At 41.6% G+C, this 17,358-nt stretch overlaps 1 protein-coding gene across 7 annotated transcripts in view; it reads left to right on the forward strand.

The window, feature by feature from the left end:
- The window catches only part of PHLDB2 (pleckstrin homology like domain family B member 2), a 73,096-nt gene that overhangs the window by 40,358 nt on the left and 15,380 nt on the right, over positions 1–17,358 (forward strand). Inside the window, exons 7-15 of one of the 7 annotated variants that reach the window (XM_068424943.1) lie at positions 389–517; positions 4,068–4,223; positions 4,955–5,065; positions 5,395–5,484; positions 7,755–7,898; positions 8,719–8,892; positions 9,686–9,826; positions 11,025–11,124; positions 16,794–16,829. In XM_068424943.1, the coding sequence (XP_068281044.1) occupies positions 389–517; positions 4,068–4,223; positions 4,955–5,065; positions 5,395–5,484; positions 7,755–7,898; positions 8,719–8,892; positions 9,686–9,826; positions 11,025–11,124; positions 16,794–16,829 (1,081 nt within the window). The remainder of the gene's footprint in view (positions 1–388; positions 518–4,067; positions 4,224–4,954; positions 5,066–5,394; positions 5,485–7,754; positions 7,899–8,718; positions 8,893–9,685; positions 9,827–11,024; positions 11,125–16,793; positions 16,830–17,358) is intronic. The other 6 variants (XM_068424944.1, XM_068424946.1, XM_068424945.1 and 3 more) reach the window with 6 other exon arrangements.

The following is a 17,358-nucleotide window of genomic DNA, read 5'->3' on the forward strand; positions in this document are numbered from 1 at the left end:
CTACAGGCATTTTCCATCCATTTTGCTTTCCAAAAGCTGCTCTTTTCTCTCTTCTTCAGCAGTTACCTCGCTAACATGGCTGCCATTTCCTCTTTGGTATTTTTTTTTCCTTCATTAGGTGAGACAAGTGCTTGGGCAGTTAACGGCATCATCCAGGCACGGGTACAAAACACAGTGACGAGGGAGAGAATTAATCACTGCACTAAAAGGATTAATGTTTTGTGTTGATCATTTTGCATCCCACCTTTGCACTTCAACTAACAAGAGGTTTCTGCCTTTGACCTACGTGCTTCAACTGTTCGTGAAGGTTTTGCCACACGCTGTCGTAATCACTAACAAGTGCTTGGCTTTGAAGGTAATTGTGTTTATTTTCTGGTTCATACTTCAGGAAAAATTAAAACTTGATGCTGAGAGGGAAAAACTAGAGAGGCTTCAGGAGCTTTACTCGGAGCAGAAGACGCAGCTTGATAATTGCCCTGAGTCCATGAGGGAACAATTACAGCAGCAGCTCAAGAGGGTCAGTAGCAAGTTTCAAGACTGCACTAACTTTTATTTTTTTTGTTCATTTTTTTTTTGTTAGAGTTAAGTGTAACATATTCTGCTTCAAGTATCCAGTGTCTGAACATATTTGCAACTTATAATCGTTAATAGTCACGAGGGTTATGTTTTTTTTGCGGAATGCTTGTAATAGATAATGTGCATGGTGGCAAAGTAGGGTGTAGATGGGCGGATTAGAACTAATTTTGTGCTGAATATTTTTAAAGCTTTGGGCTACTTGCCTGTAATTAGCACCTTAGACCTGCTGGGTGGTGTGGAAGCTGTTGTGATATTTAGATGGATGGTGGGGCATCGCTGTGTGAGCAAAGGCAGGAATTGAACTATGGCTGGTGGGATCAGCCATTTTAGCAGCACTTTCCTGCCACTGTTGTTTGATCCTGTTGTGTGCTCCTCCTTTGCATAAAGTCTAATTGCAACTTGATTTTATTTTGTATTATTTGCACCCAAAGAAGCTACAATATTGTCTGTATTTTCCACAGTTATTTTCTGTGGAAAGATTTCAGTATCCATTAATGTTAAGTGGCTTCTACAGCACATGTATTTACTTTTAGTGGGGGGGAAATAATTTCCAAAGCATCAGTATGGCAAGCTCAAGAGGCTAGCTGAAAGTCAAACTTGATTTTTTTTCTGGCTCGAGAATTTATATCAGAAATAAGGGCTGTAATAGCAGTGACCAAAAAAGAGCTTTTCTGCTTTATATTCTTTAGATTTCGGTTTATTTGCAGAACTCTATTTTGTTTTTTCAAACAGCAAAAAGTAAAAAAGTCCAGCTTTGGAAATAACAATGTTAAATTCTTCTGTGGTAGCTGAGTTTACTGGTTTTGAGACACTTAAGGATTTTTGTAAGTGACCTTTAAAAAAAAGGCAGTATTATGTAGTGTCTCATACATATTAAAAGCAAAGGAAGCCTTTCCTGTGCAGTCACATACCTGAAGGTATTCATTCATGAGCAGTTGCAGTCTTGTTGCTGTGGGATGGTAGTAAATCTTTTTTCACTATTGACCACCAAGAGGCTTCTAGAAATCTGTTTGGTTAAATTTTTTTTAATTTCTTTGTTCCTTCCAAGTTGGCTTAATAACGATCATAGAATCGTTTTGGAAAGGACCTTTAAGGTCATCGAGTCCAACCGTTAACCTAGCACTGCCAAGTCCACCACTAAACCATGTCCCTAGCACCACATCTACTTAAAGTTAATTACTACACTTCATCCTTCACTGTTAGTATGAAGCACCAAAGCTTGTTTGTTCTCGTGTGCCTGGGTTTATAGAGATACACGTTAAATGGAGAATGAGAACAGATGCCTGGATTCCTGCAGAGATCCGAAAAGATGTTGTCCATTGCTAGGAAATACCTTGCTCTTCAGATAAAATTCTCCTAATTATTACAGATGATGTGGGCCCATGGATCTCCCACCACATCATGAAGTAAGAGCCAGGTTCTCTCCCACTGAGTTTTCACCTGGCTGGTGACCTCGCTGCTATGTGCTTGCAGCTACTGGTAGAGCCAAGCTACTGCCACTTACCCTTTAGGGGGGGGTTAATTTGAAAATGGACTTGGTTTGGATTAGGTACGTTTATTTATCCCTGGTGGACACAGTGGTACAGAATGTGGTGAAATTCTTGTTTGGTAGCATCTCTCTCAAATAATACAGCGTTTTGTGAGCTCAACTGGCTATCAGTTGCCTTTCTGGCTGTCAGTTGCCTTCTGTGAAGACTGTTCTTCTGCCTCAGTAGCAATTAATGTGGTATGAAACAGGCTGAATTTGTTGACTTTCATGGCCCTTCTGTTTGTTTTGAAGATGGCTGACTGGTTTGATTGAAGCATTTCTGCATTGTAGGTAACTGCTTTCTTGTCATTTTTAGTCCGTGCCTTTGCTTTTGATCTCTTCACAAGTGCAAGGCATATCTTTGGAGACTAATGGGAAGATGTTGATATATCATATAGTAACTTGGATTCTTCAGTTTCTGCATCCCTGGTACATTGGAAGCTGGTTTGAATGCCTTTATAGAGACCTGTCTGCTTACCCCAGTCACTAACCTTGGCCTTAGGTTGAAATAAGAACAGGAGTAGGTTTGCATTTCTCTAAAATGATAAATTGCTTATAGGATGTAGGTTTTCTTGCCTAACAAGTTATAATGTGCCTACTTTAGAGAGCCTTAGCATTTAACAATACTGTGATTATTAAAAACATCCTTTTCTTCAGAACTCTGGAACTTGCAAGTAGGAAATCATGTTATGAATACACAGATGTTGCAAGACAAAGGTTCAGTTCTTGCGCTGAAAAGCAGCATAAGTTTTATCTCATCATCCCTAAGTGGAAGGCAGGTGTGTTCTTATTTCTTGGGTCTTTTCTGCAGCATTCAGTGTCTTTTTTCTGGCAAAACCCAGTGTTGGTCCAGGGGAATGCATAAAAGTGGGCTGATACCTTCTCTGAAGTAATTCACCCACTGGCTAGGGTGGGTGACTGGAGTCCTTCGTTGTGCGCTTGCACAGGCAGCAGTTGTCAGCTCCAACTCGGTGGTCCACCATCAGTCTCTGGCTGAGCAACTTGCATGGTTGGACATCACTGCTGAGGTGCTGGCAGTGTGGTGATGGCACAGAGCTCCACGTATCTTTTGTCTTATCCGACTGGATAAGACACTTCTAGGGAAGTGATTGTCCCTCTGTACTCGGCACTGGTGAGGCCGCACCTTGAATCCTGTGTCCAGTTCTGGGCCCCGCACTTCAAGAAAGATGTTGAGGTGTTGGAGCGAGTCCAGAGGAGGGCGACCAAGCTGGGGAAGGGTCTGGAGGGTCTGACCTACGAGGAACGGCTGAGGGAGCTGGGGTTGTTTAGCCTGGAGAAGAGGAGGCTCAGAGGTGACCTTATTGCAGTCTACAACTACCTGAAGGGAGGTTGTAGCGCAGTGGGAGTCGGCCTCTTCTCCCGGGCAACTAGCGCTAGGACAAGAGGACACAGCCTCAAGCTTTGCCAGGGGAGGTTCAGGTTGGACATTAGGAAGAATTTCTTCTCAGAAAGGGTTATTAGACATTGGAAGGGGCTGCCCAGGGAGGTGGTGGAGTCACCATCTCTGGAGGGGTTTAAGAAAAGACTGGACATGGCACTTAGTGCCTTGGTCTAGTTGCCATGGTGGTGTCAGGGCAATGGTTGGACTCGATGATCCCAGAGGTCTCTTCCAACCTGGTTGATTCTGTGATTCTGTGAATGCTGCAGAACAGACCCCTCACCATGCAGGTGCTTCGCCTTTCTCGTGGTGTGGAGGGCAGGGGGGCAGGGGACGACAGCAGGAGCCATGGAGAAAGCAACATCAAAATGATGATTATCCCTATTTACTTTCTTATCATGACAGTAGGTCATTAAAAGCATTGAGCTCCTGTTTGAACATGTTGTATGAGATGTGTAAATACTGTTTTAGACTGATTTTTTATGTGTGTTTCTAACTGTATCTACCCTGGTGTCAGTGAAAGCATGATTACTTTTTTTTTTCCTTCTTTTTTTTTTGCTTAAGGATGCTGATCTTTTGGACATAGAAAGCAAACACTTTGAAGATTTGGAATTCCAGCAGCTTGAGCATGAAAGCAGGTTGGATGAAGAGAAAGAAAATCTGACACAACAGCTTCTGCGTGAAGTAGCTGAATATCAGCGCAGCATTGTCAGTAGAAAGGTAACAGCACGAACGCTGGATTCATTTGTTCTTTGTTGTTGAGCATAAAGGAGATGAAATGGATCTACAACCTGCCCAGCTGTAAGAAATAATGCAGAATTCTCCTCCTTGAAAAAGCTTTTGAAGCAGAGCAAAGATGGTGGCCCGGTAACATCCCCCACAGCTCAACTCATGCAATTCTCCAAAAGGAAAGAAATCAATCAAATTCCATGCCCTGTTTGTATATTTGCATATGAAAATTAAACCCTTTAATTTGTGACAAAAAGTACTAAAGCGTTGTTTTTTCTTCTTTAAGAGAGGAGATTTGCATGCTCTGGACAAAACTAGAGTTATTTTAGGCTCGTGATTGATGTTGATGTTAAATGATTTTGTTAAAATAATAATATAACCACAAATTAAGAAAATACCTTAATTTTTCAAATCAGCTGTAAGTTTTTCAGCGATCAGAAGGTGCATCTCTAAACCAGTTCTGTTCAGTATATGGATGCTAGTCACCACATTATCGAAGGATATGTGCAATTGTTGTTTTGTTTTGTCTCTTGAATAAATTGTTTCTTTTACTGTCTAAATCTTACTTAATTATCTCCTTCAGAGCAGTGGGCTGTCTTGTAGAAACTCCTTTTCCTACTGCTTCACTCATGTGAATGAGTGAACATAGGATCCTTGCTGCAGGTTGTCTTGTGCTTTGAAAATAAAACATGTAAATCGTGATTATTTCCTTTTTATATTAGGAAAAGATTTCTGCTCTCAAAAAACAAGCCAATCATATTGTCCAACAAGCACAGAGAGAACAAGATCACTTTGTAAAAGAGAAAAACAACTTAATAATGATGTTGCAAAGGGTAAGTATTGTCTTTCAAATATTTTTAGCAGGCAATAAAAGAGCATTTCGTAGAATAAAAGAATGCAGAGCACAAGAAAAGCATCAGTACAGAAGCTAGCAAATAGGTAATAACATGATAGACACCTTTTGTATCCATTAACCTTTAAAGAAAAGAAATCTTTTGTAATTAATCAGCAGATCTGCCGTAAATGGATGAAGCTGAAGCTCTGCTGTGCACTTTCTAGCCTTCTATCCCAGCATGTTTCTTTACACGGTTAAGAAAATGGCTAGCATATATTTTCAGTACATAGCTGTTGGTATTTGACATAAAATGCCTGTTTTTAACAGGAAAAAGAGAATCTCTGTAATCTGGAAAAGAAATATTCCACGCTTTCTGGAGGAAAGGGATTTCCCGTCAGTCCCAATAGTCTAAAAGAGGTAAAGAGATTCACTGCTTTTGACTTTACCATAAGTAACTTTTAATAACACTTCATACAAAAGCACTTTAGTATTTAGTGAAGTCCTATTAATACCATTTTTTGACATGTGGTGAAATTACTTTGTAAAGCTATTAATGGAAGTCCAGATTCATGAGTGAGCAAAAATAGCTTCTCTTGACATTTTCCCAGATGTGGCTGGTATTGCATTAATCTCTTGCTCTGGAAAAATGATCGGGTTTTTTGTGTGTATGTGTGTGGGGGTGTGTGTGTGTCTAATTTTCTCAAAATAGACAATTAAACCTCATTGAAGTGAAGAATAATGAGGTCCAGGAATAACTCTATTCAAGTACGAATACAGTTCAGCCTTATTTTTGCACTGTGGATTTTACCATTGCCTCCCTTCCTTTATTCTAAGGCTCTGCAGTAAAGCAGGACAACTCTACATTTTGACCTTTTTAAAAAGCATTGAATTGAAGACTTCAAGCTATTTTGGTTATGAGTTACCTGTTGAGCTATTTATTTAACTATTTTGAATAGTTAGAGTAAAAGTGTCAGATATCTTGCTGAAAAAACTGTGTTGGTTTGGGTAATGCATGGTGAGACCCAGAGCTTACCTGCAGCTCTCAAGACTTCATAGCTTTCAGGCGACCACTTTAAGCCTCAAGGTCCGTGAGCAAGCTCAGTGTAAGGTAAGTCACAGCCCACTGCAAAGATTCAATCAGCACATACGATATTAGCGTCAACTCCCCATATTTATCTTCTTGATTTGATTCATGAATCTGCAAATTGCAGATAAACATGAAGTTCTAAATGGAGAAGCAGAAAATGTAGCATTTAAAATACACTGACAGGTATCTATGGCTGCTTCATTAACTTCTGCTTAAGAGGTCTGACTGGACTTGCTGGATCTGCTTGTATGGAAGCCCTGAACAAGGCCTGCCCCATCTAACGATGTAGGTATCACTGTGGGAAGTTGGGCTCTTGAGGTCTAAAGCAACCACGTGTCCTCTCAGCACCTGGGAAATGGGGTCTTGCTTGTTTGGCCTTGAAGTTCCTGGTGAACCCAGCTGACCTCCGGCACATGCCAGTGGGGCTGAGCAACCTTCCTCACTGCAAGCCACATTGCAGACACTTAGACTTTCAGTGTCCTGGGTTGTGCTCTGACCTGGATATCTGACCTCCCACCAGGACATCTGGCAAGTCTAAGCTTCATTGTTGCTCTTTTGAGATGGATCTGTTCATTTTCTTACTCGAGTGGGTGCTATCTCTGATTTTTGTCTTTGTATCCATATCATGGTTTGGTTAATCACCGATATTTCAAAATGCAACTACATTAAGTGAGCTTGACATTCTTTTTATTGAAATGGATTATTCAGCAGTGTCACTGGAATGAAGTCAGTTAGGACTTACTCTAAGGTAAATGAGAGGAGGACCAGCAAGGGTTATCTATTTTAAGCTCAGTGTCCCCATAGGCTCTCTCCTATAGAAGAAATGTCTTTCCTTGCCAGATGTTTGTCTGGGTTCAGTTTTATTTTACTCTGACTGTCCAGGCACCTTTAAAAAGCAGGCACCGAATGGTACACAGGCTGAGACAGACTCCCTGCACGCAGAAGCTAATTTCACCACACCATCATATCTCAAAACTGCCTGCATAAATATTCTCTGCAGGCAGAAGCACGCTCTGATGCCCACGCCTTTCCTCAGCCCGTCACCTCCTGTATGATTGTGTAAAAAAAACAAGAGGCAAATTGTAATGGCTGTGGGGCTAATGCTGACAGCATCTTCCCTGAGGCTCCTGGTAACACCTGAAAGTTAGAAGCAACTTCCAGACAATGCAAATGGAAGGTGGTGTGTTGGTGTCATCTGTGGAGTAGCAATGGCTTGTCCTTGTGTAAGTTCTTAAAATTAAGAAATAAAAAGATGGGTGAATAAGATTTGTTCGTCCTTTTCCCCCAATCTGCTTTCCTGAGAAAGAGCTACATCATTTCTAAAGGGTATTTATATTCTAGTAAAGTCTTTTGGTCACTTAATGTACATTTGCTTTTTGATCGCACGAATGTATTTGTTTAAATGAAGAACAATTTTCAGAATCCAAGTATTCAACATTTGATAAGCTTGATGATAATTTTTTTTATTTATGATGAAGTATTTCAATGATAAATATTTGGCTGTATCACTCTAAACTAACTTTCATCGTACTGGATACATTAATACTCTTGCACGTCTTTTGGCTTTTGCTCCTTTTAACTTCTGAATTCCTCCTTTTAGGGCTATATCAGTGTAAGTGAAATTAGTGAGCTGTATGGCAATTCCACGAATATATCCCCTTCCACTCAGCCCCCCACAGATGCTGAAGCAGTTGCCACTGAACCTTCCACGGCTGTGCTGACCAGCCAGCCCCAAAACACAGAGGTTTGTTTGAGAGACATTTCCCTTTGTTTGTGTTGTTGTTTCATGGCTGCCTTTTTATTTTCTTTATTTTTTAAAATTTTTTTGGTAATCCAACGTGTAACAAATTGACCCTAAGGCAAACTGCTGCCTGCCAGTTACCGAGTCAGATAATTTAATAGCAAAGCTGAAGGACTGCTCTAGTTGTAAACTGTCTTTGATGATGTAATGGGACTTCGAAGGCCAAAAAAACTCAGTGCTTATGATCCAAGCAGCAATAAGTGACAACGTTTGCCTGTCAAACACTATAATGTGATGCACCTTTGGAGAAATGCTCTGTGGACACATTTAATGATTACTCGTTCAATGGTGCTTTGGTGTTAATTTTGTATGTTTTGTAGCTTTTTTTTTTTAATTCCTGTGAGATGGTAGAAGTATATCTTGAATATTTGGGGGAGATTGGTAGTTTCTATTTATCTTAGCTATTTCATGGAGTCCATCCAATCTGTCTTCTAGCTTATTCTCTCTTTTCCTCATCCTTTGGGAAGTTTGTTATGACCATAGCAAATTTTGAATATATCCCATTTTAAAGGAATGGAATAATCTTACGAATGTAAAGCCACCTGGCTTTGCGTTGCAATAAGGCAGCAACGAGTTTAGAATTTGGTATTTCTGTGCTGCTCCTCGTAGTTAAATCCACCTCGAGAGTTGCAATGCAACACATCTCTCTCCTGCTAAACGCTCCAACAAACACAGTGCTAAAACTGCAGCTTGTATGTGCCGTATCTTTTGAGCAATTCCAAAAAGAAAACTCTGTGTGTTAATTTCTCTTTTTTCTATAAAGCTAAGATCACCTCTCTGTTCTGGATTTGTGTTTCCTCACTCTCTTTCTCCTCGCTCTATTGCTCAACTTCCATCAGTCCATTGGCCTGAGGTCATGGCTACTCATGTAGATCCTAGTCCTTTATCTGATACACCTCCACCTCTGCCAGCTAAGAAACACCGCAGGCAACAACAGGTAACAGATTCAAAGCTGATAACTTGGGATTAGTATTTTTGTTGCTTTTGTTATGGTGGCCATGAAGTTGATTTATGTGTGAAGTTCTTAGAGTGATACGGTGCCATGGTCTAGTTGCCATGGTGGTGTCAGGGCAATGGTTGGACTTGATGATCCCAGAGGTCTCTTCCAACCTGATTGATTCTGTGATAGCTCATTAGTTGATGGTGCTCGCAGAGTGTTGCACTTAAAGGCTTTGCTCATTTACAAATCAATACAATACATGACAGAATGTTACTGAACAAAAATGCTCCTTTAACCAATCCAGAGGCAATTACTAATATTTAGGAGCCATTGTAACTGTCACAAGACTTGGAGCAGTGAAGTAGAGGTGGCTGCTTTTGAAATCCTAAATTAATTTTTCATATACATTTGAACAATGCCTCTCAAAAGCTGCATCAGTTTTAAGCCACCAGTTCATTACAATAACTTGTAAATAAATGTTTTTCTGTGTAATTGGATTCCATTTGTACTCTAGCCTTCAGTTTTGTAAAACAAAATTTGGTACAGGGACATGCACACAAAATATGCAGGTATTTTAAGAAAATTTAATGTATTTTCTTAATCAGCATTATTTTAATGTGATATTTGTAGAAATCCTGGAGAGCATTGTGAAGCAGGAGGTACTCTGGATTTTAGATTTTGTTCTTCCCAGTGAAGTTCCCAATCACCTTCAGTATATTCCATGTAGAGCATAACTGAGCAAGTAGGTCAATTCCTGTTGTCAAAACTGTGTAACAAATTACATTTGAAGCATTTCAGAAATCTGGAAGAGCGAAAGAAGCAGCACAGGGAATGCATGTACATGAGTGATACTTTACCTCGCAAGAAAACGACTCCGTCTGTGTCGCCGCACTTCAACAGCTCTACGCTTGGACGAAGCGTTGCCTCTAAAGTACGTAGTTGCACGCTATTAGTAGTAGCCTTCCAGTGTCTATATAAAAACCTATATTATGTTAGAGGTAAGGCTGGGTAGCACTGTAAGCACTGTGATCCCCCAAAGATATAAAATATCTTTACAGATGATCTAGACGTAGGGATTGAGTGCACCCTCAGCAAATTAGCAGATGACCCCAAGCTGGGTGGGAGTGTCGATCTGCTGGAGGGTAGGGAGGCCCTACAGAGGGATCTGGACAGGTTGGATAGATGGGCCGAGACCAACGGCATGAGGTTCAACAAGAACAAGTGCCGGGTCTTACACTTGGGCCACAACAACCCCCTGCAGCGCTACAGGCTGGGGGAAGAGTGGTTAGAGAGCGGCCCGGCGGAAAGAGACCTGGGGGTGCTGATGGACAGCCGGCTAAACATGAGCCAGCAGTGTGCCCAGGTGGCCAAGAAGGCCAATGGCATCCTGGCCTCTATTAGGAGTAGTGTAGCCAGCCGGTCTGGGGAAGTGATCGTCCCTCTGTACTGGGCACTGGTGAGGCCGCACCTTGAGTACTGTGTCCAGTTCTGGGCCCCGCACTTCAAGAGAGATGTTGAGGTGTTGGAGCGAGTGCAGAGGAGGGCGACCAAGCTGGTGAAGGGTCTGGAGGGTCTGACCTCCGAGGAACGGCTGAGGGAGCTGGGGGTGTTTAGCCTGGAGAAGAGGAGGCTCCGAGGTGACCTTAGTGCAGTCTACAACTACCTGAAGGGAGGTTGTAGTGGAGTGGGAGTCGGCCTCTTCTCCCGGGCAACCAGCGATAGGACAAGAGGACACAGCCTCAAGCTTGGCCAGGGGAGGTTCAGGTTGGACATTAGGAAGAATTTCTTTTCAGAAAGGGTCATTAGCCATTGGAATGGGCTGCCCAGGGAGGTGGTGGAGTCCCCATCTCTGGATGTGTTTAAGAAAAGCCTGGACATGGCACTTAGTGCCATGGTCTAGTTGCCATGGTGGTGTCAGGGCAACGGTTGGACTCGATGATCCCAGAGGGCTCTTCCAACCTGGTTGATTCTGAGATTCTGTAATAGAGACTGTGCACAACTAAAACATCCATGGCTGATTGATATGACATGACGTTGATACCCATGACAAAGCAAGTTATTTTACCATTAGTTGCTGCTATGAAAAAAGTCTTGTAGTTTTAAGCCCATATTTACAACATTTCCTGCAGGGACATTTACCATTAGGACAGAGCAACAGCTGTGGCAGCGTCCTTCCTCACTGCCTGGCAACCATGACCAAAGAGTCGGAGTCGAGAAGGATGCACAAAGGTAAGACCTTTTTATTTGATTCATTGCTGTTTAAAGTCAGTGTTTTTCAGGAAACAAGCCTGAAACTGCTGTCGCTATAATCTGTAAAATAAAAGTTTACGTCTTCGTGAAAAAAGCAAGCTTTAAATGTCATTTTCAGATATCAGCAAAAGAAGATGTTAAGATTATGATGTAGGTGCACATGTAGTTTTGAAGTACATGGTCACCAAATATAATCCAGTAATCAAGAAAAGTGTATTGAAAAACACATATTGGGTTAACTGGGTAATTTCTGTGAGTCATTTTGAGGCAATATATTATGTGTTGCTTTCTTTTTTTTTTTTTTTTTAAATAATTCTTTTCATGTTGTGATGTTAAAAATTGTTTTTCACAGGCATACATTTTTGCCTGGACGAATTCCCCAGACAGAGATACCTTGGAAAATCTGTAGCTGCGATATCATAAGTGATCTTAAATATTTGGGCTACAAAATAGGAAAGGAGAGATATGTTCTCTCATGGACAGATAGCTGCATTTTTGTAATAGGGAAAATTTTGGATCCAAAGGAAAGTTACATCTTTGAAACATGATCTTGTAGGCTATGGAATTCTGTGTCTGTTGTTTGTTGACTTGAGTCGATACGCTTAATTTCTGCTTTAATGAGATGCATTATTCATAAGTGTCCCATCTTCAAATGGAGTTGGTCTTTAGTGCCACCTGTCAGTTTATTTTCTTCCCGGCATCTGCATCGTTGTTATCAGTAGAAGTGCAAGAGGTCCTCGTGTAGAATTGCACTAGGCCTGAGTTGAGATAGGATCCACCCTGTTGTTGTAGGCCTTGTCAGAACTAGCAGCTGTTAAAGGTCAAAGAGCCCAACTGAGGTCAGCTGTACGCACGAAGGTGACTCAAGAGAGGGATGGAACAAGCTTGCTGAGAGGGATCATGACTTACTACGTTCACTTTATAGAGCTGATCCTGTTGTGATGTGGGGTTTTTTAAGCTTTAGCTATGCAGCAGGCCTTCCACAAACCTACCAGATAAGTTGTTGTGGCTAACTTATCTTGGAGTATTTGGGATGTGATACACAAGGAGCTTCATGCTCAGCTTGGAAAGCTTCTTTGATACAATATATTTGAAGGGTAGAATTGCTTGCAAGTACGTTCAGACTCATCACTGTGTCGTTGTGCAGAAAACACTTCGTTTCAGTTTGAAAATCACAGAATCACAGAATCAAAGGTTGGAAGAGCCCTCTGGGATCATCGAGTCCAACCGTTGCCCTGACACCACCATGTCAACTAGACCATGGCACTAAGTGCCATGTCCAGTCTTTTCTTAAACCCCTCCAGAGATGGGGACTCCACCACCTCCCTGGGCAGCCCGTTCCAATGTCTAATAACCCTTTCTGAAAAGAAATTCTTCCTAATGTCCAACCAAAATCAGTAAGGATGTTTTGGCTAAACTTTGATGATGAGATCAAATGTTTAAAATTGGAAATATTTCTGTAAAATGGTTGCAAAAGAGCATTAGTGTGTGATCTAAAACACAATTACAAAGTGTTACCAAACCTAATACGGGCAAAGGTAAGAGTTTTAAAAATAAATCGATCAGTTTTAATGTTTAATTTTTTTGTCACAATGCAACTAAGACGATTCTTAGTAGAATCGCAGAGTCAGAGTAGAGGCAGATTTCTTGTCCTAAGAGTGAGAAAGACAGAAACCTCGCAAACCAAAACTGAATTATGGCCTTTGAATGGAAATATTAAATTATGAAGAGAGCCTTAAGGAATTAATTTGTACAGGGAAAGAGGACAGTTCGAGATGGTCTTTTCTGAAAAACATCACCTTTGCCAAAGGGAAGTAATGCTGCTGACAGGTGCTTTACTTGAACTGTCCCAGGATTTGCAAAGTAAGAGACACGAAGGATATAGGAATGCAAGGATTGTTTGTGGCTTGACTGACTCTCTTAGTAGTTAGTGAAGCATTTATTCCCTTTGCGGTCTACATGGAGCTCCCTGAATTTCTTGCTGTTGGAGGAGCTTGAAGTGTATAACTGCTTTCTCTTGCTCTGAAGTGCCGTGTTTCTAGGTTGGGGAGAGCTGCTTTGTCTTAGGAACGCACCACAGGAGTTTTTGCAGGGTTCTTTCTGCACTGCAGCGCAGAACTCGGCAAGGACAGAGATGTCCAAGTCGGGTGGCCAGAGGCAGATCCTAGGGTGTTTCTATCCAGCTATACAGAAGGGCCAGAGAAACAGTCTTCAGGTATCTTTCATTCAGCCTTATAGGCATAGTCTTAGCAAATGTTGTGGCACAAGCAGGGAAGGGACTCCAGAGGAGGGCGACCAAGCTGGTGAAGGGTCTGGAGGGTCTGACCTACAAGGAATGGCTGAGGGAGCTGGGGGTGTTTAGCCTGGAGAAGAGGAGGCTCAGAGGTGACCTTAGTGCAGTCCACAACTACCTGAAGGGAGGTTGTAGCGAAGTGGGAGTCGGCCTCTTCTCCCAGGCAACTAGCGATAGGACAAGAGGACACAGCCTCAAGCTTTGCCAGAGGAGGTTCAGGTTGGACATTAGGAAGAATTTCTTTTCAGAAAGGGTCATTAGCCATTGGAAGGGGCTGCCCAGGGAGGTGGTGGAGTCACCATCTCTGGAGGTGTTTAAGAAAAGACTGGACATGGCACTTAGTGCCCTGGTCTAGTTGCCATGGTGGTGTCAGGGCAACGGTTGGACTCGATGATCTCAGAGGGCTCTTCCAACCTGGTTGATTCTGTGATTCTGTGATTCTGTGGTGTGATTTCTGGTTTCCCCTAGCACCTCATACCCATGCTCAGAGCATGGAGGAAAAACAAGCTTTTCTTCAGTCATGAGTAAAGAAAGTGCATTTCTGTGGGACAGTGAGATTTGGGAAGTGTTTTGAGCATGGTGTAGTATTTAAACATATCACACAGTACAACCGAAATGGAATACTATTGTCAATTAGAATTCTGAAATCTTATTTGGCTTCTACTAAAATCAGCAGGACTTGAGTCTGTGTAACTAAGATTAATTTCAGCAGACACCCTTAAATACATCATTGAAAACCAAGCCAAATGTCACCTCAGTGGACATCCTTGGTGGTGTTCTTTTATTCCATCATTCTGTGATAAATCTTTATTATATAATAAATACACTGCGATATTAGTGGCTTATCACATTCCTCAGGTCTTAAAAGCATTGAGCAAACTTCTAGACCAGATGTTTTGGCGTGTTCCTATAGATCTGAAAACAAGTATATTCAACAGTGCTAGTTTAAAAGATATGATCTGAGAAATATCACTAAACTAGTAATGGTCTAAAATGAGTTTTCTCTAATAGGCTTTCTCCAGTTTTTCGTATTTCAGCCCAAGCAGGTAAACATATAAGTCTAAGATTAAAAATCCAAAGTTAAAAATGAAGTCAGGAAATGAAGAACAGCCACTTGAGTTTGAACATGGATTTCAATCTCATTTTCTTTGTGCAGGAATAAGTAATGTCTATGAATAAATTTTAGGCTGGTTCCAGTAGGAAATATTTTCATAGATTTTTAAGTACTAAATAGTCTTTATTCCAAGATGACCAAAACTGTGTTTAGTCATGTGAGTTCGAGAATTGTTCTTGAAAGAAACAGTCGCTGTCAGTAACCATAGCCTGAGTTAAGAGCAACTTAGAAAATGTTTCTCCCTCTGTACTCGGCACTGGTGAGGCCGCACCTTGAATCCTGTGTCCAGTTCTGGGCCCCGCACTTCAAGAAAGATGTTGAGGTGTTGGAGCGAGTCCAGAGGAGGGCGACCAAGCTGGTGAAGGGTCTGGAGGGTCTGACCTCCGAGGAACGGCTGAGGGAGCTGGGGGTGTTTAGCCTGGAGAAGAGGAGGCTCAGAGGTGACCTTAGTGCAGTCTACAACTACCTGAAGGGAGGTTGTAGTGGAGTGGGAGTCGGCCTCTTCTCCCGGGCAACTAGCGATAGGACAAGAGGACACAGCCTCAAGCTTGGCCAGGGGAGGTTCAGGTTGGACATTAGGAAGCATTTCTTCTCAGCAAGGGTCATTAGCCATTGGAAGGGGCTGCCCAGGGAGGTGGTGGAGTCACCATCTCTGGAGGTGTTTAAGAAAAGCCTGGACATGGCACTTAGTGCCATGGTCTAGTTGCCATGGTGGTGTCAGGGCAACGGTTGGACTCGATGATCCCAGAGGGCTCTTCCAACCTGGTTGATTCTGTGATTCTGTTTAAGAGGATGGATCTTTGATATAAATCATAGTGGAAAAAGCTATTTCTTAGCAGCCATTCATGAGGAATTTTTGAAGGACTAAATTTATAAATTCACCTCCTGTGTACATGCCTTTGTAAGCAAACCATGCGCAAAAAACCAAAAAGAATGAAGAAGCTGCTGTTTGGTACAACCTAGAGACCTCACTCAGCCCCAGGAAGATCCCCTGGGATGCTGGGTGCAAGGACAGGCCGGAGAGAGGAGGGAGGGTCACCCAGTTCAGTCCCACTGATGGCAGGATGGACTCCAGAAGGGAAGAGGGAACGGTTAGGTGGGAGTTAAGATGTAAGACCAGACACAGCACTGGGAGCAAAACTGTTGGGAAGGAGTAAGTTAGGTACCAGCAAGATGAGTATGTGTATTCTTTCTAAGCTCTGCAGAAAAACAGTATACTTTTATTTTTTTTTTTTACTCTTATCAAACTCAGGAAAAGCCAGAAAAGGTATGAAAACATCCCTTCACCTGGCTGTATCTACCATTGTCCTGTTTTGGCAAAAGTACCGATTGCTTCAGCACTGTCAAGTAGTTCCCAACATCCTGGAAAACTTTTAAATAATTGTTAAATAGCGATAGCACCTCAAAAATTCTTTTTTTTATTCCTGCTGTCAAATAACCTGTCATAACAAAACTTCTGATTAATGCGAGTATCTGCAGAGCTGCAGCTTTGTGCAGGCCTAATTTTTTTGCTTCTTTGCTCACAGTCGCACAAATAGAGCAGAAAATTGAGAAATCTTTGCAGATCTGTGGGTGACAATGACAAGGTAGACAGACTTGGGCTTCCTACTTTGGCATGTTTCCATACAAAAAATGTATCTTGACGTGTTAATATCAATCTTTAAAAAAAAAAAGAAGAAAGAATGGAAATAAAAGCAAATGTTGTACCATGATCTTTTTTAAGAAGTACTTTTTTTTTTAATGTACTTGACAGTGCCACTTTTAATAAGAGCTTTCACCTCTAGCTCTGACCTCACCATAATCCTGTGGTAGTAGATCTGGTTTTTGGGATTCTGCAATAACTGCCTGTTGCTTCCAGCATGAGGAGAAGATGAGAACGTTTCATTGTGCTTTGTTGCTGTGAATGCGTCTCATTTTACGACCTAACACCTGTATATTTCTTGCAGTGTTTAGTTACATTTGCACGATTACATAAATTGAACTGATAAATGTTTTACTTAAAAACTTTATCTTCGTGGAAAGTTGACTTTCCTTGAGGAGAGCATTTGTAAAGCTGCTGTTTCTCTGTGCCTTTTAGATGGGTTTATTTTCCAGTGAAATATAAGATATGGAGTTAAGATTTCTCAGTAGGGCAGGTTTTGCAGAGGGCTCGATGGAAAAACAGGCGTTTTAATAAACTTCTTTCAATAATTTATTTTTTTTCTCTCTTTCCATAATGAATAATTGATAACCATTTCACAGGAGCAATTAGTCATTCCAAAGGTTCGTGTATGAAAGGTAATTGCTTATCCGCAATAACAGCAGCGTTTGCCATAATAATGGGGAAAAAACCCCAACTGCACGTGGCTCAGTAACACCGCTGTTGTGTGATGCTGTTATCTGTGACTGCTGAGGTGTATTTGTGTCCCTTTTGTCTCTTTGACTGAAATTTGGTGTTCTTTCAAATGGCAAGTAAAGTCCTGTTAGTTCCTTAGAAACCAGCTTTAATTGTCTATGAGAAATCTTTGTATGGTACCGAGGGAAGTGAGGAGGAAAGATGAAACTATCTGCCTTGAAAATGCTCATACGACGTGATTCCCTTAATAATATGCTTCAATTATTCACCTTCAGTCATGCTTTTCAGATACCTTTTGGAGAATGTTCTGGCCTTTCCAAGGTAGAGCTGCAGTTGTTGGCTCCCTGAACTGAGCCTCTCCCCGCTCAGGCATGGCAAAAAATACCAGGCAGTAACCTTGTATGTGCAGACAGAGAATAAGGCAGGAAAATATTCCCACTTTAAACATGTTTTCCTAACATCAGTGTCTTA

The sequence above is a fragment of the Nyctibius grandis genome, chromosome 2, assembly GCF_013368605.1.
Source record: "Nyctibius grandis isolate bNycGra1 chromosome 2, bNycGra1.pri, whole genome shotgun sequence".
NCBI lineage: Eukaryota > Metazoa > Chordata > Aves > Nyctibiiformes > Nyctibiidae > Nyctibius > Nyctibius grandis.